The 25290-nt window shown below is 38.3% G+C and overlaps 1 protein-coding gene across 2 annotated transcripts; it reads left to right on the top strand.

Moving 5' to 3' along the window:
* The first annotated feature begins 301 nt into the window (after positions 1-301).
* On the top strand, positions 302-23594 carry Sec24CD (COPII coat complex component secretory 24CD). Of its 2 annotated transcripts, XM_090115970.1 has the most exons (19): positions 302-405; positions 2730-4327; positions 4863-5005; positions 7426-7543; positions 7915-8000; positions 8677-8866; positions 9823-9932; positions 10754-10867; positions 11214-11303; positions 11617-11799; positions 12478-12625; positions 12888-13048; positions 14430-14598; positions 16687-16899; positions 18545-18739; positions 18985-19164; positions 20867-21048; positions 21762-21895; positions 23027-23167. In XM_090115970.1, the coding sequence occupies exons 2-19, from the start codon at positions 2746-2748 to the stop codon at positions 23028-23030; spliced, it is 4002 nt and encodes a 1333-aa protein (XP_089972096.1). In that variant the 5' UTR covers positions 302-405; positions 2730-2745; the 3' UTR covers positions 23031-23167. The 2 variants fall into 2 exon arrangements, with proteins under 2 accessions (XP_089972096.1, XP_089972094.1); XM_090115968.1 differs by lacking the exon at positions 21762-21895 and having other exon boundaries at positions 23027-23594.
* The last annotated feature ends 1696 nt before the right edge of the window (positions 23595-25290 follow it).

Here is a 25290-nt window from a genome sequence, read left to right as displayed (position 1 = left end):
GCTATTTTTAATTGACGAAAAATAAGTACAATTCAAATTTCTAAACGTGTATTGTATTGACAATTCCAAAATGACTGGTCGTAACGTTCCGTTCTGCTGTATAAAATTATTTATTATGTCGTTTTAATTAATTCATTATGATTAAATATTGTAACCAAAATATAAAAATATTTTTTTGGTAATGTATATTTATTAAATAAGTTAGAATAGTATGATATTAATGAAATACTTTCTAGGAATTGCGTTTCGCTACACGTAATACGTGTGATGTTTAAAAAGTTCCACATAAGCGCTGTCTACTGTCAAATGTGTCAGCCAGAATACGTGGCCCGAAAGTCTCCGTGATTCTTGTGTGTTGTTTATATTTTTTAGTGTGTGAATACGTAAAATTCTAAAGAAAAAGTTGTAAGTATTAATGCTTCAATAATAGAAGCATCCATAATACACTAAAACATTGTTAGTTTCCGTTTGGATCACTCATAAAATCGTGTGCAAAGTTTTAACTACAGCTGTCAAATTTTAGGTAACAAAATTTTCTAGTTTTTAAGAATATTATCATTTTATTTGTAAATAATTCATAGCTTTTGACTGATCTTTATCTTTGTTTTTTAATACTCGTATAGCTGTAACGTTTCAGTTTAGTCTATTATCTCTATTTACATCAATTGTCATACGAACAATCTAATTGGGAGCAAACTCCTCCGATCTGGTTGAACTCTTTAATTTAAAGTACTTTTTTATCAATACTGAGTAACCTTAACGACATTCACAAAGATCATAATGTTTTTAGGTTATTTATTAGCTGTTGTATCATGTAAATGTAACATGCATGGTATAAATATGTTACCAAACCATATTTTGCTATATTGCATTGATTTATCCATAAACAGCTATGTATCAACTATTGATTGAGTGTCTAGTTAAATATAGGACATAGGTATATACCTTAAAATCACAACAAAATTATATCAGATGTTTATCAACTTACTATGATAATTTTTACATATATACCTATATAATGAGATCATATTTGTAGATACGTATGTTTTTTACTTATTTAGTGCTAGAAACTTTTTCAACATAGCCTACCTATAAGAACTTGAATAAAACACAAAATTAACATGCATACATATTTTAGTGATTTTTTAATAATAGTTGCAATGAGTATACACTCATACAAATAGAATAAAGATTGTAATCAAAACCATTAGAAAGTAAGTTCTACTGTATAAAAGTCAACTGTATTATTAAGGAATACATGTTGATATGATTCCGTTTTATTTTTAAAAGAGTTACATTACTATAATCTTTATTGTATAATGCTATAAAATTATAATATTGTTAAATTTCCAGTATCTATCAATTTTTCTTTCGGACATATCATTTTACACCATATTTAGTACATAATATGACAAATAGCGTAGTGACAAAACGCCTAGTTCATTATTTATTTCATAATAATTATAAGGTACTTCCAAATATCCGTTGGCATGAATTTTATATCCTATGATAATCTGTATGAGATATATTATGTTTTGATCGTCCAAAGTGTCTAATTCTTAACAAGATGTACTAAAACTTTTTACTTAAAAAAAAAAACAAAATTCTGCAAATCATCATTCTATTGTTTCAAAGATTTAAGCCCGCATAGGGTCCGTATACTTTATAGTGATTAGATAAAACATTTCTGACTTGCAGCAGAAAGGAAAGTTAGAAAGGCTAAGACCAGAACAGAAAAAATTAACAGCTTTAGTTAAGTCAATTGAATGTGTTAATTCAATAATATTAAAATATTATTTATAGGACTTTACCATTGCCTGTCGCAACCAGGTGAGGCAACTGACAACATAAAATTATATAAAATTAAATATTATATTTTAATACATGGGCATTCTAATCGTATCTAATAGACATCAAACTATATCTATACTAATATTATAAAGCTGAAGAGTTTGTTTGTTTGAACAGGCTAATCTCAGGAACTGGTCTGATTTGAAAAATTCTTTCGTTGGAAGATAGTCCATTTATCGAGAAGGCTATAGGCTATATATCATCACACTAAGACCAACAGGAGTAGAGCCACGTGGGTGAAACCGCGGGGTGCAGCTAGTATATAAATATAGTATCAGCATTAAATAGAGAGAGTAATGAAATCCATTTTCACATGAATCACACTCCCGCATACGGAATATTTCAACACAATTTCAATATAAATGACATCTGATGCAGGCTTTTTAAGTTCTTATGTGTGTAAGAATGGAAAAAAAAGAATGAGATAGGTATATGTATATAAAATATACATACTTATTATGTCATAAGGGTACTTTACGCTTAGAATAAATCATCAATTTAAGCAGTATTGTTAGTTTTTTATATTTTATTAATGCATTGTAACAGTGAGTTGAATGATTTTTACGTTTACATTGTTTAATGTTTATTTAAAAATTATGCACATGTAGTAAACCTGGTTTTTGCTAAAATTTCGTAATTGTTGGTCCATAATCCATATATAACATAGACATAGGTATTCTTAAGCTATAATTAGATTAATTTGTCACGTCGTATAAACCTTGAATTAATTTCGATAGAGTATGAATAATACTTAAAGACATTCTTTTTGTATTGACACAATTATTAGGAAAGTAATAACAAATTATCAAAGAGAAGGTACTGGTTCTATTACTTGTTTTTTTTAACCTATGTGACATTAATTTGCGCTTTATTTTCAGATAGGCAACAGTGAAGATGATGAATCCACAATACCCGCCCCCCGGGCAGAACAACAACGCACCAAATAACCCCTTAGGCTTTCCTCCTTCCCAAGATTTCAACGGCATGCAAAATGCTAACTTTAGTCAAATGCCACCAAATGGTCCGCCAATGGGCAAAGACGACATGTCACAGAAAATGCAAAACATGAACCTAAATGGGCCACAAGGTTTCAATATTCCTACATCACAACTGCCCCCTGGCCAGTTTCCGCCAAATTTCCCTCCGACGTCTAATTTTAATGCACAAGGACCTCCGCAGCAGTTCCCACCTGGTAGACCGGCAAGCAATGCTTCGCAGTTTCCACCTTCGATGGGTGCACCGCCTTCATCCGCTCCGGGTTCTCAATTTAACCAGCCCCAAATGGCACCTACGTCAATGCAACCTCCCAAACCAATGCAGCAAGGCATGCCTCCCTTTGGTCAAGGCCCGCCAACTAGTCAACCCGGCATGAATCAGCAGCAAATGAGACCGCCGGGTCAAGGACCACAAGGTTCTCAAATGCCCCCTGGTCCAGGCTTCCAAAATCGTCAATTACCTGGTCAGGGTCCAAATTTTTCGCAAGCAAATTCCATGCCCGGCTCGCAACAGCCGCCATCGAGTCAACCTGGCTTACAAGGGCCACCTCGACCTGAATCTCAAGGACCTCAACCTAATTTTCCACAAACCGGACAAGGAATGGCACCAAGTAAAGGCGGCTTACCACCTCCACCTGGTTCTCAAGCGCAGTCTGGCCAACCTCCACAAAAAGGTCATCCAGGCATGCCTCCACAACCTATGACGTCACAACCTAACATGCAACGGCAAGGCGGCATGCCACCACAACCAGGCATGCCTCCTCAACAAGCACAATCACAGTCAGGCATGCCGCCGCAACCTGGTATGCCACCACAACCGGTTTATTCGCAATCTGGAATGCCGCCACAACCTGGCATGCCACCACAACCTGGCATGCAACAACAATCTGGCATGCAACAACAATCTGGCATGCCACCACAACCTGGCATGCAACAACAATCTGGCATGCCACCACAACCTGGCATGCAACAACAACCTGGCATGCAACAACAACCTGGTATGCCACCACAACCTGGCATGCCACCACAACCTGGCATGCAACAACAACCTGGCATGCCACCACAACCTGGCATGCAACATCAACCTGGCATGCCACCCCAACCAGGCATGCCAATGCAACCAGGCATGCCACCACAGCCAGGAATGCCTCCACAGCCAGGAATGCCTCCACAACCTGGCATGCCACCACAGCCAGGCATGCAACAACAACCTGGCATGCCCCCACAACCTGGCATGCCACCACAGCCAGGCATGCAACAACAACCTGGCATGCCCCCACAACCAGGCATGCCACCGCAGCCAGGCATGCCCCCATCATCGCAATACAATCAGTTTCAATCGGCGCAGCTTCCCGGAATGCCACATATGCCGCCGCCGTTGTCACAACAAAGACAGTATCCCGGACAAAACCAGCCCGGTTATGGAGCGCCGCCCGGACCGCCCGGACCGCCCGGACCACCCACTAACGCTCAATATCCAGGTGTGTAGATATATTTTTTACTAAAATTACCATAAATACTACTATACGCATAATTTTTAAAACGTTGCACTCATAAATAGTAAAATATTTGGACAGTCTAATTTATAACATTGAAAACAAGATTTTAATCAAAACTTGTGTAATAATTTAAATATAATTGTTTATTAATAAAACATATTTACGACGATGGACACAATATTCCGTGGCGTGAATCGTATGACGTAAAATCCTTACTTAATTCGTTTCTAATTTAATTTTTATTGACTGACCGGTTGGCTTGATTGGTCGTGACCCTGTCTTTCAAGCCAGAGGTGTGGGTTCGATTCCCACCCAGGGCAAATATTTGTTTGATGAACATAGATGCTTGCTCTGTGTCTGGGTGTTAATTATCTATTTAAGTATGTATTTAAAATTACATATGTATGTTTATCAGCCATCTGGTTTCCATTGCACAAGTGAAAAGCTTAGTATGAGATCAGATCATGCCGTGTGTAAAGATGTCCTGAAATATTATTTATTTATTTACCTGACGCAGGCATGCCACCGATGCCGCAACAAGGCTACCAACCCAACTCCGGTTACCCCCCACAACAGTTCCCGGGACAACAACCAAGCTATGGACAACAGTTTCAACAGCCGCCGCAGAAACGACTCGATCCCGATCAAATGCCTAGCCCGGTGAGTTCAAACTCAAACTCAGACATAATTTATTGAAATAGACTTTTTCTAGAAGCACTTTCGAATCGACATAACATGGTTTTACCATTTACAGATTTTTGATTAACATAATTTTAACAAGTTTTTAAAAAACAGTTTCTTCGCCGTGGCCATTTAACTATTTCAATATCTTTGCATATTGTAACTATTTATTGTATGATGTTTTTAAATTTTTTATTTTTAACCAACATTCACAAAACGACAGAAGCTATTTTTTTTACTTTATATAATGCACCACACATATTTTATTAGAATTTACATATTTCCTATCGGTCAATTAGGGAAAGCTGGCATGTTCACAGTACTCACACTTATGCAATTTCACTTACAGTATGTTCAAAAATAAATGCGACTCTAGTTTCATTTTAGACTTGAATTGTAAAATGGGTGCGTTGTAGATATATATGTATATATGCAAATATAATTACTTATGAAAGCTCTCATAATTTACCTGTAAAATTATAATTTAAAAGTAAATCAATTGATGAAGTTAATTATTTATTCTAATAATAATCAATTGGATAAAAGTATTAATAATCATTCAATTATCAAATAATAATTAAATTCCTGACTCTGGTCGAGTAAAGATATCTAAGAAATATTATATTTGTAGTAAGTACGTAATACCTACCAATACGCGCTAACAAATATGTGTTACATGTTTATTGTATAATTTTCACATTATTGGTTTTAAACTCAAACTCAAACATTTATACAATTAGACTTCTTCTAGAAGCACTTTTGAATCGTCATAACAGTTTAACAGTTTTAACATTTACCACCAATTCAGAAAGCAGTATCTATAGAGAAGAAGAAGAATCTATTTAATCATAATCGTAATCTTCTACTTCACTGTAACTTTCATCGCTCGAAGAACTCGATGTTTCGTTGTCGGAATTTCTTAATGTTATTATAAATGAGTCAGTGTAATTATCTACTTTTGGTTCTAATTGAATATATTTTTCCTCATGTTCTCGCGTCTTTCTCCAAACGTCACTAAACATATCCAGACTAATAGCATTTGCTTCCTTTCTAAATAATTCTTCCACAGTTTTCAAGTTAAAGTTCACATTTTGTGATGCTACTTTCCCTTTATTAATGCCCCATAGTAACTCTATTGGGTTGAGTTCTGGATGGTATGGTGGTAGGCGCAATACACTATGTCCATGATCTTTGAGGATTGCATCAAGTAGGTAAAAATTGTGTATAGTTTGGCTTATTTTTTTTAATAATGTGATAACTCTGATTATTAATTAGTAATTTGATTTTTGAAAAAAAAAATGCCGATTTTAGTCAAAATTTATATTTTTCTAACAAGATCCTTATCATCCAAATTTCCACCTTGGTGAGAAAAATTGACATTTCTAATGAAAATGAACAAAAAATTAAATGATTTTATTGAATACTGTAAAATAGTCTATAATTCTTCCATTTACTGTATCACAAAATTCTTCATAGATTTTTAGATATTCGTACTACACCAATTACATCACCCTGTATTTATAAACAATTGCAAAATATGACACATACATAGGCCGGGAGATACTGACACAAAATTTCGGGTCATTTGTAACAGAATGGCGGTTCTACAGAGGTCTTATTACGCAATGACTAAAAGAAAAATGATGGTCAGAACTCAGAACGCTGGTACCGGCGGACTAGTCGCGTGGGCGTTAGTCGAACTCGTCGGATGAATAGCGAAAGTCAAACGATTTGTAACACAAAAATTTTAGAATTCACCGATAGCCCATAAAAAAGATGTAGGCGGTAGTGTCATGCCATACTTTTCTGGTGTAACTTATAGCCCCCCATACCGACGCGATGCGTTGATTAAAAAAAAAACAATTCAAACGTTTGTACCAGGCTAACTTTTGCACAGGTAATCATCATCGTGCAGACATTTACGAAAATCGCCATGCCATACTTTTCGGACGATTCCAAATGGCCACCATGCCGCCGAAAATCGGTATAAAGTCGGTACAAATGGTTGAATTGTTTTTTTTTAATCAACGCATTCACGTCGGTATGGCGGACTGTAAGTCACATCGTAACTGTATGGCATGACACTACCGCCTACATCTTTTTTAAGGGCTATCGTTAAATTCTAAAATTTTTGTGTTACAAATCGTTGGACTTTCGCTATTTATCCGACGAGTGTGACTAACGCCCACGCGACTAGTCCGCCGGTACCAGCATTCTGACCATCATTTTTCTTTTTGTCATTGCGTACTAAGACCCCTCTAGACCGCCATCCTGTTACAAATGACCCGAAATTTTGTGTCAGTATCTCCCGGCCTAACATGTGCAATGTGTACATGTGTTGACGTTCCAGCTCTTCTTAATATACCTGTACCTCGTTAAACTATTGTGTCCAATTTCAGATTCAAGTAATGGCCGACGATCAGCAGAATCGCAGCGGAGTGTTTGTGACCAATGACAAGGGTCTGGTGCCACCGCTAGTGACTACTGACTTCATTGTAGATGATAAGGGAAATGCTAGTAAGTTGTCTGACTTGAAAAATTATATGTGTAGTTCCGTAGCTATGTGTCTTTGATTGTTAAAAGTAGTAGAATGGTTTTTTTGACTTTATTAATTGTGTTGTACTTTAGTAATGTTGTTAGATTATTATATTTTGAACTGAATATATGTTGTAAAGTGTAAAGATTTTGTGCATAAATTCGAAAAAAATACCTATAATTAACTTGAGAAAATATTTTGCCATTGCAAAGCTACATCTTTGTAACTATTTACACTGATTACTTATTTCTCAAATTTAACTCGAAATAATTAATTTAAGAAAATACCTGTATCTCCGTACTACAAAATGCCAAACTAAAATTAATATTTATATTTTATTATTTGTTCTCAGGTCCAAGATTTATCCGCAGTTCGATGTACAGTGTGCCCGTTACGGCTGATCTGCTCAAACAGACTGCAATGCCCTTCTGTTTGGTGGTAAATAAATATTTTATTTATAAATGTGATAAGTTTATCACTACATAGTATAAAACAAAGTCGCTTTCTCTGTCCCTATGTCCCTTTGTACGCTTAAATCTTTGAAACTACGCAACGGATTTTGATGCGGCTTTTTAATAGATAGAGTGATTCAAGAGGAAGGTTTTAGTATAATGAATGAAATGTATTTTATAGAATATATTTTGAATAGATTTCTTAAAAAACCATGTTCAACTGAGTTGTTTTTATTTCATAATTTTAAAGTAAATTTATAGACATTTTCGATTGTGTAAATCTTGTAACGATCATAATAATTGCAGAGTTCATATAAATAGATTTATACTACACTAATACTACTATAATGTTTGAATAGAATTTATGATGTCTTGAATATTGTAAACTTTATTTCAGTAATAATTGACATTGCCGAATAAAATGTCTTTTATTGAAGTGAAAACTTTAGCGGCGTTGGGTATAAAATCTTAAACTCGCGTCAGGACACGTCACCTGATCGAAAAAGCGTAAGACGGATACCATTCCAAAATATCAAACATGCTCAACGTTAATAATCAAGTTTTCACTTCTGCCGGCACTCCCGGAGTGCAACCCGTCTTTTTTTTACTTATTGTCTATATTTTCATATCTATTCTTACTAATCTCTACTTCTAATCCCCAGATCGCACCCATGGCAGATACAGTGGGTTCAGAACCTGAACCACCTCTAATAGACTTCGCAGCTCTAACTGGCTCGGCCAGTATGGGCCCAGTTAGATGCAGCAGGTGTAAAGCGTATATCTGCCCTAATATGAAGTTTATTGATGCCGGCAGACATTTTAAATGCGCCTTCTGTAAGGCTACCACGGAAGGTAAGTGTCGACCTTGTGGATATAGTGATAGGGACTGTTTTTCAATGTTTTGTTAGGTCATTGAAAGTGTATATCGACCTTTTGTTAAAAAAAACTGTTTTTGAGAATCATGTAATGAATCTATTCGACCTTATGTTCAGAAAAAAAAATGTTTTTGAATCATGTAATGAATCAATAAACGCGAATATGGACCTTGTATTTATAACAGTAAAGTCCATTTTGTGTTCACTGCCCTTATGCAATTCATTCATACTAGGCAATTCTATTGCGCTTTTGAGAGGCTACAAATGTAGATGAATATCGACCTTGTTTGCATAATAGTAAGGTCTATTTTTTGTCTTCTGTTTCATGTACATAATGTTTCTATTTCAATTCTTGTGTAACCGATATTATTTCGTTTTAAATTATCAATATAAAAAGCAATATTTTCACTTGGTTGTTTGCACGGGCAATGATTGTTCTGGAGCAAAACGGCCACCTTTTGTACAAAATTTCTTAGTTCTGATTACTCAAACTCAAACATTTATTTGTTAAATATTATAATAACAATTAGACTTCTTCTTGAAGCACTTTTGAATCGTCATTATATATTATAACACTAGATTTCCGCCCGCGGCTTCGCCCGCGTTTTCAAAGGAAAACCCGCATAGTTCCCGTTCCCGTGGGATTTCCGGGATAAAACCTATCCTATGTGTTAATCCAAGTTACCCTCTATATGTATGCTAAATTTCATTGTAATCGGTTCAGTAGTTTTTAAGGTGAAAGAGTAACAAACATCCATACATCCATACTTACAAACTTTTGCCTTTATAATAGTAGTAGGATTTACCACCGATTCGAAAAGCAGTATCTATGGAGAAGAACCAGCAAGAAACTCTATAGTTGCTCTTTTAAATATTTTTTTTATTTAATTGTGTTTTTTGTGTACAATGAACTATAATAATTAATATTCTCAGTGCCAATGGAGTACACGCAGTACATAAACACAATGCAGCAGTACGGGCGCGTGCCCGCAGAGATGGCGCTCGGAGCGTACGAGATTGTGGCCACTGAACAGTATTGTCGGGTTAGTTAACTATTTATTGTACTTTTGACGTGACAACGTCTTATAATTCGATAGAGCCGGCTGCACGCACGAAAAAACATGACTCATGCGGCGTTACCTCGCTCTGAGGCGTTCCATGTAAGGCTTGAAGTGCAAACGAGAGCGCGGAACGAGCGACAAAGAAGCACAATCGGACGTTGTCACGTTCAACTATCGTCAGTAAACCGACTTTACAGACAACAAATTTTTTTTAAGCTATTGCATAGCTTCTATCGCGGGCCTTGAGCGCGGGGACCGAATCGAGAAATTCCGTAACGAAAAAACCTCACGCTCCCCACTCCGACGGGCACGGAGGTGTGGCTTGAAGGCATAGCATGCAATAGCTTTACCGCGGCAGTCCCCGAGTGCCAAACGTCTTTTTTTTATTTCACCTAAATATTATAAACTAAATATTTACAGGGAAATTGACTTCAAATAGATGATTGGATATGATTTCATAAAATAAAGTGTTTTTTCATTTTTAAATGTCTTCCGTCCCGTCTATGGCTTTGAAGTCGGTTTAATTATTTTAAAATGTTATCACATCATATGGCATAATTAATCATATGAAAAAACTATTACATAATTAAGGGCTGATTTTTCAATCCTTGGTTAAAACTTATCCGTCGAATAATGTATAAAACTACCATTTTAAAAATGTATTCTATTTGCCGGTATTTGACAGTTTACGTGACATTTAAATATTATCGTGTAATACTTTATTGGACGGATAAGTTTTAACGAAGCATTGAAAAATCGCCTCTTAATACTTTAAACCACATAAATAATACCATATATTCCAGAACAACACGCTACCCAAACCGCCAGCTGTTATATTCGTGATCGACGTGTCATACAATTCGGTGAAGAGCGGCCTGTTGGCCACAATTTGTGACAATATTATGGATATTATTGAGGTATGTTTGTTTTTGTGTACCCGCAAATACTTTAATAAGTACCCTCCTAGGGTAGTAAAAATATTTTTTTATTAATTGCTCAGTATTTTCTGAATATAAAATAGTCAGTGCTGTGTTTCTGACTAAGTATAAAGTTATTCTTTTGCAATAATAATTTCGTTATTTTGCTAGAGATTTGTCAAAATGTTATAATAATTGTTAATTATTAACGTATTTTTGGACTGATTTTTAATAATCGTAATGACGTTTTTAATATGAAATTATGTAGAATTAGCTTAAGTGTGTTTCAGCAATATTATTACGTTTTTGTCAGTCTTTCAAGATTTTATGTTGTTATTTTTTGCAGTCAATGCCAAAGGACGAGCAGACCGGCGAATGCAAGACGCGCATCGGTTTCATCACATACAGTTCCACGGTTCATTTCTATAATATTAAGGTAAGCTGTTTTTATGCATTTTACGTTTTATTATTATTTGAAAATTCACAAAACACAATAGGATATTGAGAAACATAATATTTTTGATTCTCTTTTTATTATTTTTATGAAAGAATGAAAGTGGTTTAAATTTCAACCTGATATTTTAAGTCCCTAAAATAAGTGGTATACCTATGTATACCACTTATTTGTGTAGTGATATATATGTATACACATATGCATTTCTATATACAAATGCATATGTTTTTGATAATTTAATAATAAATGAGAAAAATTAATGTGGGTACTTTAAAAAAATACATATGTAATCCAGGAATCGCTAGCTGCCCCACAAATGCTCTCCGTGGGTGACGTAGGGGACATGTTTGTGCCCCTACTGGAAGGACTGCTGGCTCCAGCAGTTCCCACACCGGTTATTAAGACGCTGCTCGAACAGCTGCCCATCATCTTCGCTGATACTAAGACCACGGAGATCACGCTGTTACCGGCTGTTCAGGTGAGCTGCCCCCTAGACAAGTGGCTTTCTATTAGCGTAAAGTTTAATAGAATAGATTATTAATGTATGAGATTGACGTTTGATTACGACGACGACGACGATTGATTACGTCAATCTCATACATTCATAATCTATTCTATTCAACTTTACGCTAATGCTAATAGAAAGCCACTTGTCTAGGGGGGCTGGTCTATCTATAAGGGAGGGATATACTATATAGGTCTACTAGCGGTCCGCCCCGGCTTCGCCCGTGGTACCTACATGTTTAAACTATCCTATCTCTCAAGCTGGATCGAACTGCACATGGTGTGCGAATTTTATTATAATCGGTTAAGTTGTTTAGGAGTCCATTGAGGACAAACATTGTAACACGAGATTTATATAATATATTAAGATAAGTGTAGATCTATTACATGCGTTTTTTGTGTTAGGTACATATTTTTAACATTTACCACCGATTCGGAAAGCAGTATCTACGGAGAAGAACCGGCAAGAAACTCCATAGTTGCTCTTTTTACTTTTACAAATTACATATGTAACATTATATTAGACTATACTTACGAAACGTACCCTTACTTAGATGTCGCTAACTTTTCGGACAAATTAATTTATTTCTTAAATTTCACCTACAAAAACTGTCCAATACCACACGAAGATATTAATTTTCTTCTATAACAGGCGGGTCTAGAAGCACTGAAAGCGGCAGACTCCAGCGGCCAGCTGCTCGTTTTCCACACCTCACTACCAACGTACAATGCTCCCGGAAAACTCATTAATAGGGAAGACAGGAAATTACTGGGAACCGATAAGGAGAAACAGATTTTGGGTGAGATTTTAATGCTGTTTGGGTTTTTTTTAAGAAAATTAATTAAATATTAAATCTGTCTAGTTCTATCATTGACGTAAAATTAGAAACTATACTCACAATCACGCTCAAAAATTGTCTGAAGCAAAACTCTGCCTATGTATTTATTAAGCAGAGTTTTGTAAAGTCCGTTGCAATAGATTTTGAGCATTACTGCCATGAATTAAGGTAGTCATTTCTAATAGTAGTTTGGTCTATTAATATTTTCTTACCCTATTATTAGCCCCACAAACAACGGCGTACAACGAGCTTGGCCAAGCGTGTTCCGCTGCGGGTGTGTGCGTGCAACTGTTCGTGTGTAACAATGCTTATGTGGACGCGGCCACTATTGGCCAATTAGCCAGGTTAACGGGCGGACAGATGCACAAATATACATACTTTACGGTAAGTTAACTTGAGCCGTATTAGAACACTTGTATGCATATTAATTATGTGTATTGTATGTAACACATTCTTTTTTGATAGTTCTTACTGACTAGAGATTGATCAACAATAACAAAAGGCGACAAGCTAAAATCAAGTGTTGACCACGAAAAAGACAGCTGCACTATCTATATTTATCTTAATCTTAATATCACTACATAGTATAAAACAAAGTCGCTTTCCCTGTCCCTATGTCCCTATGTCCCTTTGTACGCTTAAATCTTTGAAACTACGCAACGGATTTTGATGCGGTTTTTTTTAATAGATAGAGTGATTCAAGAGGAAGGTTTATATGTATAATAAGATCCATTAAGTAGTGGAGAAGTACTGTTATTTTTGAGGTTTCTAATGTGATGTCGTAAAAAATTACATTTATTCCGCTTACATTGCAAACGCAGGCTGAACCCTACGAGTTTTATCAAAATAATGTACTAAGTATTATACACATTGAAAAGGTCTACAGAAAAGTCCGCGATGGTATATGTCTATCTCTTATGGATAACCCACAATAACTTTTTTTGTCATTTACTTTTTACGACAAATAATGGCTAATTTTCGAAGCGATTTTAACCAATACAGCATTAATCCTTAACCAATTAAATACCATGGATACATTGTTCATTTAATATAGATCTATATGGCCCTTTACACCGTATGATTTAAGTGAATATTTTCGAAGATATTACAGATTAAAAATTGCAGGACGTAGCGTTTGCGGCCGCCCGGCTATGTATTTTATACCCGTGCGATGCCGGAGGCCGGAGCGGGCCGCTATATTTTTATACTATTATAAAGGCGAAAGTTTGTATGGATGTATGGATGTTTGTTACTCTTTCACGTAAAAACTACTGAACCGATTACAATGAAATTTAGCACACATATAGAGGGTAACTTGGATTAACACATAGGATAGATTTTATCCCGGAAATCCCACGGGAACAGGAACTATGCGGGTTTTCCTTTGAAAACGCGGGCGAAGCCGCGGGCGGAAATCTAGTATACAATATATTCTATGTAACACTTTCTTTTTTGATAGTTCTTACTAACTAGAGATTGACCAACAATAACAGAAGGCGACAAGCTAAAATCAAGTAATGACCACGAAAACACACACTATCTACATTTATTTCTTTATATGTATTATGTTTTATTAATCTAATGCTATTCCATCTCCACAATAAACATTTTTGTATTAATCCGTCAGTCCTCGGATCACAGACACAATAGAAAATCTATTGTGTCTCGGCCCGATCGGGCCGCTCGGTGGTCAATGGGCTAACACAGTTTTATTATGTGTCCTTCTCTTTTGCCGAAATAAATATTTCTTCACATTGAAATTAAGGCGGAGCTAGACGGCCCGCGTCTCGTATGGGACGTGCGTCGCGTATTAACACGCAACACGGCGCATGATGCTGTGATGCGCGTGCGCACGTCCACAGGAGTGCGGGCTACCGACTTTTACGGGCATTTCTTTATGTCCAACACTACGGATGTCGAGCTGGCTGCTATTGGTAAGTTAGAAAAAAAATGTATGCGTGTACTAGAGTACACACGTAAGAAGTGAAACTTCTTTATCTTAAAAATGTCACGAGTATGGCGTAACGCAAAAATGTCACGCGTACGGCGTAACGCAAAAATGTCACGCGTACGGCGTAACGCAAAAAATGTTACACTAAATTTTTGTCCAACCCCGATAAAGAAGTTTCACTTCAAAAAATGAGCGTGTGTGCCGAGCACACGTGTCAGAAGTGAAACTTCTGTGGCAAGATTCAAAGATACCAAAATCGTTGCCTTACGCCTTGATGTGACGGTATTGCCTTGACGCGACTTTGAATTTTTACTCTCACCAACAAAATTATCATTTAATTTGATATTTAGTAAAGCATTCAAATGCTTTATACAGGGTGTCCCAAAAAGTAGTGATATACTGAAGCTGGGAGGTAGAGGACTTAGAGGGCTATCCGAATCACCCCCATGTGTGTTATGCGATTTTTCGTATTTTCGGAGTTATTACATTTTATTCAATTTTTCATCTATCGCCGAGTACGATGAGATTTTTATTTATGGTGACGTGAATTATTGCGCTAGATGCTTGATTTTTTTTGTGTGCTAAGCTGAAAGATAGGCCAATTCAGTATGGTAACATTTACTATCGTTAGATCTTCGAATGGAATAAAAAAAGAATTAAATGCCAAGAAAGATAAAATTACCCAGTATGTTCATAGCTTCAAGGGCCCATAAAAAAATAAAATCACATAAAAAAGGTTTTCCATTTGGCTTTTAAAAACTTGCTCTATCGATCAGGTAGCTACCCTAAAAATTTCATTTTATTATTCTGAAGGCTTCAATCGAAAAATTGAAATCTAAATGTGGTAAGTGCAAAATTTTTACTAACATGATGATCATTAAAACCAATAAATAGGTGTTTAATTACCAGATTTTTTTTTAAAATAGCCCCGCTGTTGCACAATGCAAGTGCGACATCACCGTAAAAAGTTGTCTTTTAAATGTCTGAATGCTCTTTTATCATTTTTAATGGTTTCTTCTGCTACTATGAATTTCCGGGTTATTTTGTCCAAATTGTGGCAGTCTCTCGTCTTTGTAGTATCCCCACGGAAAAAATTCAATAGCGTTTATGTCCGGAGACCGTGGAGGCCAGGCTAAAGGGCAAAAATATCCTGAAAGATGGATAGGTCGTTGCAGCCTGCGCATGCGCCGGTGACGCCTGCTTTAAAGCCTGGCCTCCACGGTCCCTCGACCTAAGCCCCCTTGATTTGTTTCAATGGGGATACTAAAAAGACCTCGGCTACTTGAGAGAATGCCACAATTTGGACGAAATAACCCGGAAATTCATAGTAGCAGAAGAAACCATTAAAAATGATAAAAGAGCATTCAGACATTTAAAAGACAACTTTTTACGGCGATGTCCCACTTGCATTGAGCAACAGCAGGGCTATTTTAAAAAAATTCTGGTAATTAAACACCTATTTATTGGTTTTAATGATCATCATGTTAATAAAAATTTTGCACTTACCACTTTTAGATTTCAATTTTTCGATTGAAGCCTTCAGAATAATAAAATGAAATTTTTAGGGTAGCTACCTGATCGATAGAGCAAGTTTTTAAAAGCCAAATGGAAAACCTTTTTTATGTGATTTTATTTTTTTATGGGCCCTTGAAGCTATGAACATACTGGGTAATTTTATCTTTCTTGGCATTTAATTCTTTTTTTTATTCCATTCGAAGATCTAACGATAGTAAATGTTACCATACTGAATTGGCCTATCTTTCAGCTTAGCACACAAAAAAAATCAAGCATCTAGCGCAATAATTCACGTCACCATAAATAAAAATCTCATCGTACTCGGCGATAGATGAAAAATTGAATAAAATGTAATAACTCCGAAAATACGAAAAATCGCATAACACACATGGGGGTGATTCGGATAGCCCTCTAAGTCCTCTACCTCCCAGCTTCAGTATATCACTACTTTTTGGGACACCCTGTATAAAATCGAAAGACACGGGTTCGAATCGCGCCTCATGTTCAAATTTTTTCTATTTAACAATTTTTACATATCATTTTCCTTAATTTGCAGATTCGGACAAAGCGATAGGCGTTGAAATAAAGCACGACGACAAGCTAACAGGCGAGGAAGGCGTGTACATACAAGCTGCACTGCTATACACGCATCGTTCTGGCTCCCGGCGCCTGCGTGTTATCAACCTGGCGCTGTCGGTGGCCCATCAGCTCGCGGATGTTTATAGGGCTGCGGAGTTGGACACGATGGTCAACTTCTTGACGAAGCAAGGTGGGTAGTTTAAAAAAAAAGACGGGTTGCACTCCGGGAGTGCCGGCAGAAGTGAAAACTTGATTATTAACGTTGAGCATGTTTGATATTTTGGAATGGTATCCGTCTTACGCTATTTCGATCAGGTCACATGTCCTGACGCGAGTTTAAGATTTTATACTCATTACAGAAAAAGTCTCAACGCCGCTAAAGAAGTTTTCACTTCAAAAATCCGAGCACACGTGTCAGAAGTGAAACTTCTTTTGCAAAATTCAAAGAAACCAAAATCGTCGCCTTACTGCATGACGTGATGGTGGATCTTAAAATTTTACTCTCAAATCGCGTAAAGCGTTTACCTACCAACTTTTGCCACTTTTTAGTATAGATGCTGTTGTAACATCACCCCTATTCCAATCTACATAAACTCTTAAACTCACCTTAAAATACGTCCACATTTTTGTCTAGATGCTATTGAAATATCACCCTTATTCGAACTGTATAAAGTCTAAATTCACATGCAATTTTTTGCCACCATGCTATTACAATATCACCCCTATTCCTACATATCTAAAGTCCATATTGACGACGCGGTTGGCGCAGTGGTAAAGTAACTGCCTACTGAGCCGACGGTCCCGCGTTCGATCCCCGGTCAGGGCAAATATTTGTGTGATGAACTCTATTATTTGTTCTTGGGTCTGGGTGTTATTATCTATATAATATGTATTGCACGCCTCATAAGCGAAGCGTTGAGGTGGGTACTACTGTCACTTCGCGCAAAACATCTGATTTTTCAAACTTAAAATGTCTTTATGTATCATACATTGCACTTGTAAGATAATACATACACACACATATTAAGAAAAAATACTATTTTTAACGTTCATGATATTTTTGATGTCATTTTTGTTATTTAAACTAGTTAAAAAACAGTTTAAAAAAGTTCTGTCTTGGACGTCCGTGTGTCTGTATGTGCGGATCCTTTTTCTTGTTAACACGATAGCGACCGAAATACTTTACTAATCGAGTCTTTTTTTTTCTCTTACGCTTGAGTATGCTCAGGAATAGAACCCTTTCATTTTTCAGGGTCTGATTCGATGTGGTTTAATTGTTATTAAATAAACAAAAATAATAATTAATAAATATTTATTAAAAAAAATTATGAGGCGTGCACTTTTGGATTTTCCAAATTATTTATTAAATACAAGCGGTCCGCCCCGGCTTCGCCCGCGGTACATATTTATGTTTTCTCTACATAAGAACCATCCTGGTACTTCAAGGAATATAATAAAAAAAGAATTATCGAAATCGGTCCACCCGTTCTCGAGTTATGCGCTTACCAACACATTTTGCGATTCATTTTTAATTTTTATACTAGCGGTCCGCCCCGGCTTCGCCCGTGGTACATATTTACGTTTTCTCTACATAAAAACCATCCTCGTACTTCAAGGAATATAATAAAAAAAGAATTATCGAAATCGGTTCAGCCGTTCTCGAGTTATGCGCTTACCAACACATTTTGCGATTCATTTTTATATATAAGAAGATTATATTTATCGTCGCCTAATACCCACAACACAAGCCTTAATTGAGCTTACTGTGGGACTAGGTCGATTTGTGTAATAATGTCATATAATGTTTATTATTTATTTATTTATATTCCCCACAGCGGTATGGGCGCTCCGCGAAGCAACGCCCCGCGCAGTGCGCGAAGGCCTAACGGCTCGGTGCGCGCGGTCGCTCGCCGCGTACCGGCGGCACTGCGCCTCGCCCTCCTCCGCGGGACAGCTCGTGCTGCCTGAGTCTATGAAGCTGCTGCCGCTCTACACCAGCTGTTTGTTGAGATCTGACGCCGTGGCGGGAGGTAAGCGAGATAATAAAAAAAAGATGGGTTGCACTCCGGGAGTGCTGGCAGAAGTGAAAACTTGATTATTATTAATATTAACATTGAGCTTGTTTGACTCGAAGGATCAACAAATTTTTTATCTTTGTTTTCTAGCGAAGTGAATTACATTTCATTCATCTTATTATTCATTCATATTATTATTATTTTTGTTGTACTTGCATGATGTAATCATGCTGTTTTGTCATATTTGTAACTACCCGCAGGCCCGGACCTGACGTGCGACGACCGGTCGTGTGCGATGTACCGCGCGCTGGTCGCGGACGTGTGCTCGTCGGTCGTGTACACGTACCCGCGCCTGCTGCCGCTGCACGACCTGCCCGAGCGGCCCGCGCCTCTACGTGCTACTGTGGACAAGCTGGCCGACAGGGGGGTGTACCTGCTGGGTGAGTGTGGGGAGGGGGGGCACAGCACGACCTGCCCGAGCGGCCCGCGCCTCTACGTGCTACTGTGGACAAGCTGGCCGACAGGGGGGTGTACCTGCTGGGTGAGTGGGGGGAGGGGGGGCACAGCACGACCTGCCCGAGCGGCCCGCGCCTCTACGTGCTACTGTGGACAAGCTGGCCGACAGGGGGGTGTACCTGCTGGGTGAGTGGGGGGAGGGGGGGCACAGCACGACCTGCCCGAGCGGCCCGCGCCTCTACGTGCTACTGTGGACAAGCTGGCCGACAGGGGGGTGTACCTGCTGGGTGAGTGGGGGGAGGGGGGGCACAGCACGACCTGCCCGAGCGGCCCGCGCCTCTACGTGCTACTGTGGACAAGCTGGCCGACAGGGGGGTGTACCTGCTGGGTGAGTGGGGGGAGGGGGGGCACAGCACGACCTGCCCGAGCGGCCCGCGCCTCTACGTGCTACTGTCGACAAGCTGGCCGACAGGGGGGTGTACCTGCTGGGTGAGTGGGGGGAGGGGGGGCACAGCACGACCTGCCCGAGCGGCCCGCGCCTCTACGTGCTACTGTGGACAAGCTGGCCGACAGGGGGGTGTACCTGCTGGGTGAGTGGGGGGAGGGGGGGCACAGCACGACCTGCCCGAGCGGCCCGCGCCTCTACGTGCTACTGTGGACAAGCTGGCCGACAGGGGGGTGTACCTGCTGGGTGAGTGGGGGGAGGGGGGGCACAGCACGACCTGCCCGAGCGGCCCGCGCCTCTACGTGCTACTGTCGACAAGCTGGCCGACAGGGGGGTGTACCTGCTGGGTGAGTGGGGGGAGGGGGGGCACAGCACGACCTGCCCGAGCGGCCCGCGCCTCTACGTGCTACTGTGGACAAGCTGGCCGACAGGGGGGTGTACCTGCTGGGTGAGTGGGGGGAGGGGGGGCACAGCACGACCTGCCCGAGCGGCCCGCGCCTCTACGTGCTACTGTGGACAAGCTGGCCGACAGGGGGGTGTACCTGCTGGGTGAGTGGGGGGAGGGGGGGCACAGCACGACCTGCCCGAGCGGCCCGCGCCTCTACGTGCTACTGTGGACAAGCTGGCCGACAGGGGGGTGTACCTGCTGGGTGAGTGGGGGGAGGGGGGGCACAGCACGACCTGCCCGAGCGGCCCGCGCCTCTACGTGCTACTGTGGACAAGCTGGCCGACAGGGGGGTGTACCTGCTGGGTGAGTGGGGGGAGGGGGGGCACAGCACGACCTGCCCGAGCGGCCCGCGCCTCTACGTGCTACTGTGGACAAGCTGGCCGACAGGGGGGTGTACCTACTGGGTGAGTGGGAAATATGTGACGTCACGGGATCCGCCTCGAAGGATCAATTGAAAAAGAGCGTGTATGCCGAATACATGTGTCAGAAGTGAAACTGCTTTGGCAAGATTCATAGATACCAAAGTCTTACTCCATGACGTGACGGTATTGCCATGACGCGACCTTGAAATTTTACTCTCAACGCGCCTCGAGAAATTTTACTTCAAAAACGTACACTCGCATTTATATCACTTATCGTACCCTTATTACAGACACCACGAGCAGTTATTTGGGGATAAATAAATATTATGTAATATACGATTGTAAACAAGTGAAAATAACAGAGTTGCGTATCCTAATAAAACACAAGAAAACCATATTATGTTAATCTAAATAAATTATCTCCCGTGCAGAGAACGGCGTGCACATGTTGATCTGGATCGGCTCGCAAGCGTGCCCGGAGTTCGTGCGCGACGTGTTCGGCGAGCGGCTCGACGCACAAGTCTGCGAACTTCCCGAACGGGATAATGAGAGGAGTCGCGCTGCAAGGGAGCTCGTGCAAAGTGCAAGGGAGCTGCGCAGGAGTGCCATGCGGGTAAGTTAAACTTACCACTAAAAATAATATTGGAATATATCTAACTTTATTTTCCTATATTTCTTATGTATGCACTTCTTTTCGACTCTTTTCTAAGTTTTTTTTATTTAGCCAAATATTATTGCCAAGTAATGTAGTTTTTAGCATGTTATGAAAATGTAGCTATGTCACCTTAGCATGTGATGTCTGCAAATAACTTTCGCACGTACACTACTAACTAGTGCAAGCATCCCTTCTCTTGATTTTCTTTCCCCAACACGCTGCACATGCCGCCCTTATACACGCTGCACATGCTGCATATGCCATACAGTAAATAACATATACTGCACACTGCATATGCGACACGCTGCATTTTCGACACGCTGCATATGCCACATGCTGCATATAACTTAAACTGTACACTGCATATGCAACACGCTGCATATAACATATACTGTACACTGCATATGCCACACGCTGCATATAACATATACTGTACACTGCATATGCCACACGCTGCACATAAAATATACTGTACGCTGCACATGCCCCACGCTGCATATGCCACAAGCTGCATATAACATATACTGTACACTGTATATGCCTCACGATGCATATGGCACATGCTGCATATGCCACACACAGCATATGCCACATGCTGCATATGCCACACACAGCATATGCCACATGCCGCTCTTGCCGCTTGTGCCTCAAGTGCCGCTCTTGCGCCTCAGGTAGAGCTAGTGCGGCAGTCGGACCGCAGCGAGGCGCAGTTCCGCAAGCTGCTGGCGGAAGACGCCGGCACCGACGGGTCTCTCTCGTACATCGACTATCTGATGGAAACGCACAAGAGGGTGCAGAAGTTGATGTAGGTTTAGGGGTTAGAGGGGTTTAGGGGTTCTTATGTTGGGGTTTGGTCATGGGCTAAATTGGTAACCTCGGTTTCTGGAGTGTGGGAAGTTAAAAACGATGTGGGTAGTTGTGAATCTTTTGGGACATGAAGGGAGAAGTATCTCGGGAAAATTTCTTGCATTTTTGCTCCGGAATGTTTAGCGCATTTTTTTGCCCAATTGAATTTGGGATCACTTTACTAGAAAAGTGAAATTCTGGCGTTTTTTGTGCTATTTTTATGGATTTTGGTCAGTTTTATTAGAGTTGGGACGTTTGCTTCGGGGAGAGTTTTGCAGTGGAATCTTGGGAGCTTTACAAGTTCATCACCATCATTTTTATAGCTTTTGAGTTCGCTTTAACCAGGATAAGGTTCAATAATAGAATCGATAAATGTGAATCAACGTATTCATTGCAGAAATAACATCTCATACCTCTTTACTTACACTCATTGATTGCCCACGCTTGTATTAAAAATGTTATAAATTATCACTTTCACATGCTAACTAGTTCATATCATGTCACTTTGTACTTATTCGAATAACACTTTAAATTCTCACCATCGCATATTCATTTTGTGTACTCATTGCATGAAAAATAGTGTGATGCTTAAAACAAAAATGTTCTAATACATTTAATAGTAACAGTTGTATTATGTACTATATTTTATACTTATTTGCCCAATTTTCATGTACATAAGCCTACATAATATTAAACCAAAAAGCCATGTTTCTTAAAACCTTGAATCAAAATATGTATCTGTATTATTTTATTGTATTTTATATAATGCAAGTATTATTACTTCATAAAATTAAAGTTAACTGTTTTCTATATCTCTAATTAATCTCTATTCTAAAAATATTTATTATCTAAAAATACCTACTCTAACACAATATTTTTGACGTGACAACGTCTTATAATTCGATAGAGCCGGCTGCACGAAAAAACATGACTCATGCGGCGTTACCTCGTTCTGAGGCGTTCCATAGGCTTGAAGTGCAAGCGAGAGCGCGGAACGAGCGACAAAGAAACACGAACGTTGTCACGTTCAACTGTCGTCAGTAAACCGACTTTACAGACAACCAATTTAATAAATTTTCCACTATTTCAGCTAACAATAATGCGGCAACACGACAAGCTCGAGGCCGTATTACGTCACTTCCTCGTGGAAGACAGAGGCGTGGACGGCAGCTCCAGCTATGTGGACTATCTGTGTCATATACATAAGGAAATACGCAACTTGCTATAGCGGTAAAACTTGGAAAAGCAAACAATTTTATTACAGATTTTTTTTTGAGGGTACTTGCTAAGAAAATGTTGGGGGTAGTTGATGATTTAGTATACATTCACCCAATTTAAACTGTGAGGGTAGTTGTTAACACAGTATGTCAGCGTATCGAATATAAAACATAGTGATAGGGGGTTATTTTTGTTGTAAATCGAATTATTTTACCCTCAATATATTTCAATATTTTCCTCCCCCCGTTTTTACTTTTAAAGACGTACTTTCTCAATTTGTCTAATGTTTCTATTTAAATAAACAAAATCCCTACTTTCAAGATTTATTTGCGTTCATAACTTTAATAAAATAGAAAGGTTGATGTAAAGGTGCGATGCAACTATGACATTCATTAGGGGATCATTTTGACGACCCTCAGAAAAAAAAATATTTTGACTCTAATTGTCAATAATATAACAAAACAATAGGTTATTTCATTGGGGTATTTACTCTGACTCTAAATAAAAGGTTTATTTAAGGTAAAAACTTTAGGGTTCCGTAAGTCTGTTTTGACTCCGTGTGTGTAACACACTCGGATATAATATGGAAGGCCATAAACTCGAAAATTGCGATTAACGAAAAAGCGATTTTTCCATTTAACTCTTGATATTAGACTTATAAATTGTAATTCAAAATATATTTTTCGTTTAGTGGAAAAATCTTTGTGCTATGTAATGAAAAAAATTTTTTTTTCATATTATTTAAAAAGTATGGAAAATATGTATTTTTTTATTTTGTTATTTCAATAGGAGTAACCGATCAATTGTAATGTGTGATCGTGATCTTATGTTAGAAAAAAAATATTATATTCAAATTAAAGGCTTGTTCACACTAGTTTTGTATTGTGGTATATTAATTTGTATTACTCTTTTTTATGAATAATAAAATCTTGACATAATTATTATCTAGTCTGGTTGCATTTTACTCATTACAAAACAGACATGCTAAAAATCTTCAAAGATTCTTCAATGATATAATCTACTTTTGAACTCTGTTCTTTTTAACTTTCCTATAATACAAAGTGTATTCAAGCCTTTAAATGTTACTAACTGTATTTTTATTGTATTATTAAGGGAGATTGATAAATTATAGCGCTGTTCTTGTAAATAATATAATAATTGGATAGAAATTGTGTGGATTAAATCGAGTCAGGTGTTTATTTTGATTGTAATTTTTGACTAATACGACAAAAATTATGTGCTCAACTGTGTATGTGCAAAATAATACGTATTAACAGAAATATACACTAAAAATTATACGAAATAATCTTTGTTCTTGGAGAAAATTGTCTCAAATATAAGTAGAGACAAAACCTTATGTTGATAATGTCATTTAATTCATTCAACTTAAACACCTGACCCAAAGAATATCAATTTAGAATTAAGCCTTATTACACATGAATTTAAAATACAATATAATTAAAAACAAACAAATTTTCCCTTTGTATTAATTTCAAGTGTAATAAAGCTAATTATTGTAATGAATGCATAAACCACATTATTTTGTAATGTCAATTTTTGTATCGATACAATTGTATTCCAATGTGCACTGGACCTTATCGTGATGTCAAATGTATTTAGTGTAGATTTATTCAATTATATTAGGTGTAAAGTACGATTGGAGTGTAAATAAATATTGGCATTATGTTATTTGGTGTTTTATTTTCCTGTTAATTTCATGATAATACCCTATCATGATCTATGGTTTGATCAGAGTCCCCTCTTTCCAATGTGTATCGATAACGAGGTCATCACTCATCATGAATGATTTCTAACCAGCAGATTTTTTTTGTTTTCACTTAGTTAATATCTTCTTATATATAAAAATGAATCGCAAAATTTAAGTTAATAATAAATAACGCAGAAATTGTTACTTTCGCGGATGATACTGTCATCTTGTTCTATGATAAAGATTGGCTCAAGCTCAGACAGATTGTAGAGAGAGGGCTCGCTTCCGTGACAACATGGCTTGAGGATAATTTACTATCTTTAAATACTAAAAAAACGACTTACATCTGCTTTTCTAAGAGTAAAACTCTCTCTCCTTCACCTGATTTTGAAATAAAAATTCATACCTTCCCATGCAATAGGATTCCC

The sequence above is a fragment of the Colias eurytheme genome, chromosome 24 (genome assembly GCF_061535395.1).
Source record: "Colias eurytheme isolate Ceu_HAF_F1 chromosome 24, ilColEury1 Martin Lab GWU primary, whole genome shotgun sequence".
In the NCBI taxonomy this organism is placed as follows: Eukaryota; Metazoa; Arthropoda; class Insecta; order Lepidoptera; family Pieridae; genus Colias; species Colias eurytheme.
Note: the sequence above shows the minus strand (reverse complement) of the source record. Positions and strands in the feature narration are given on the sequence as shown.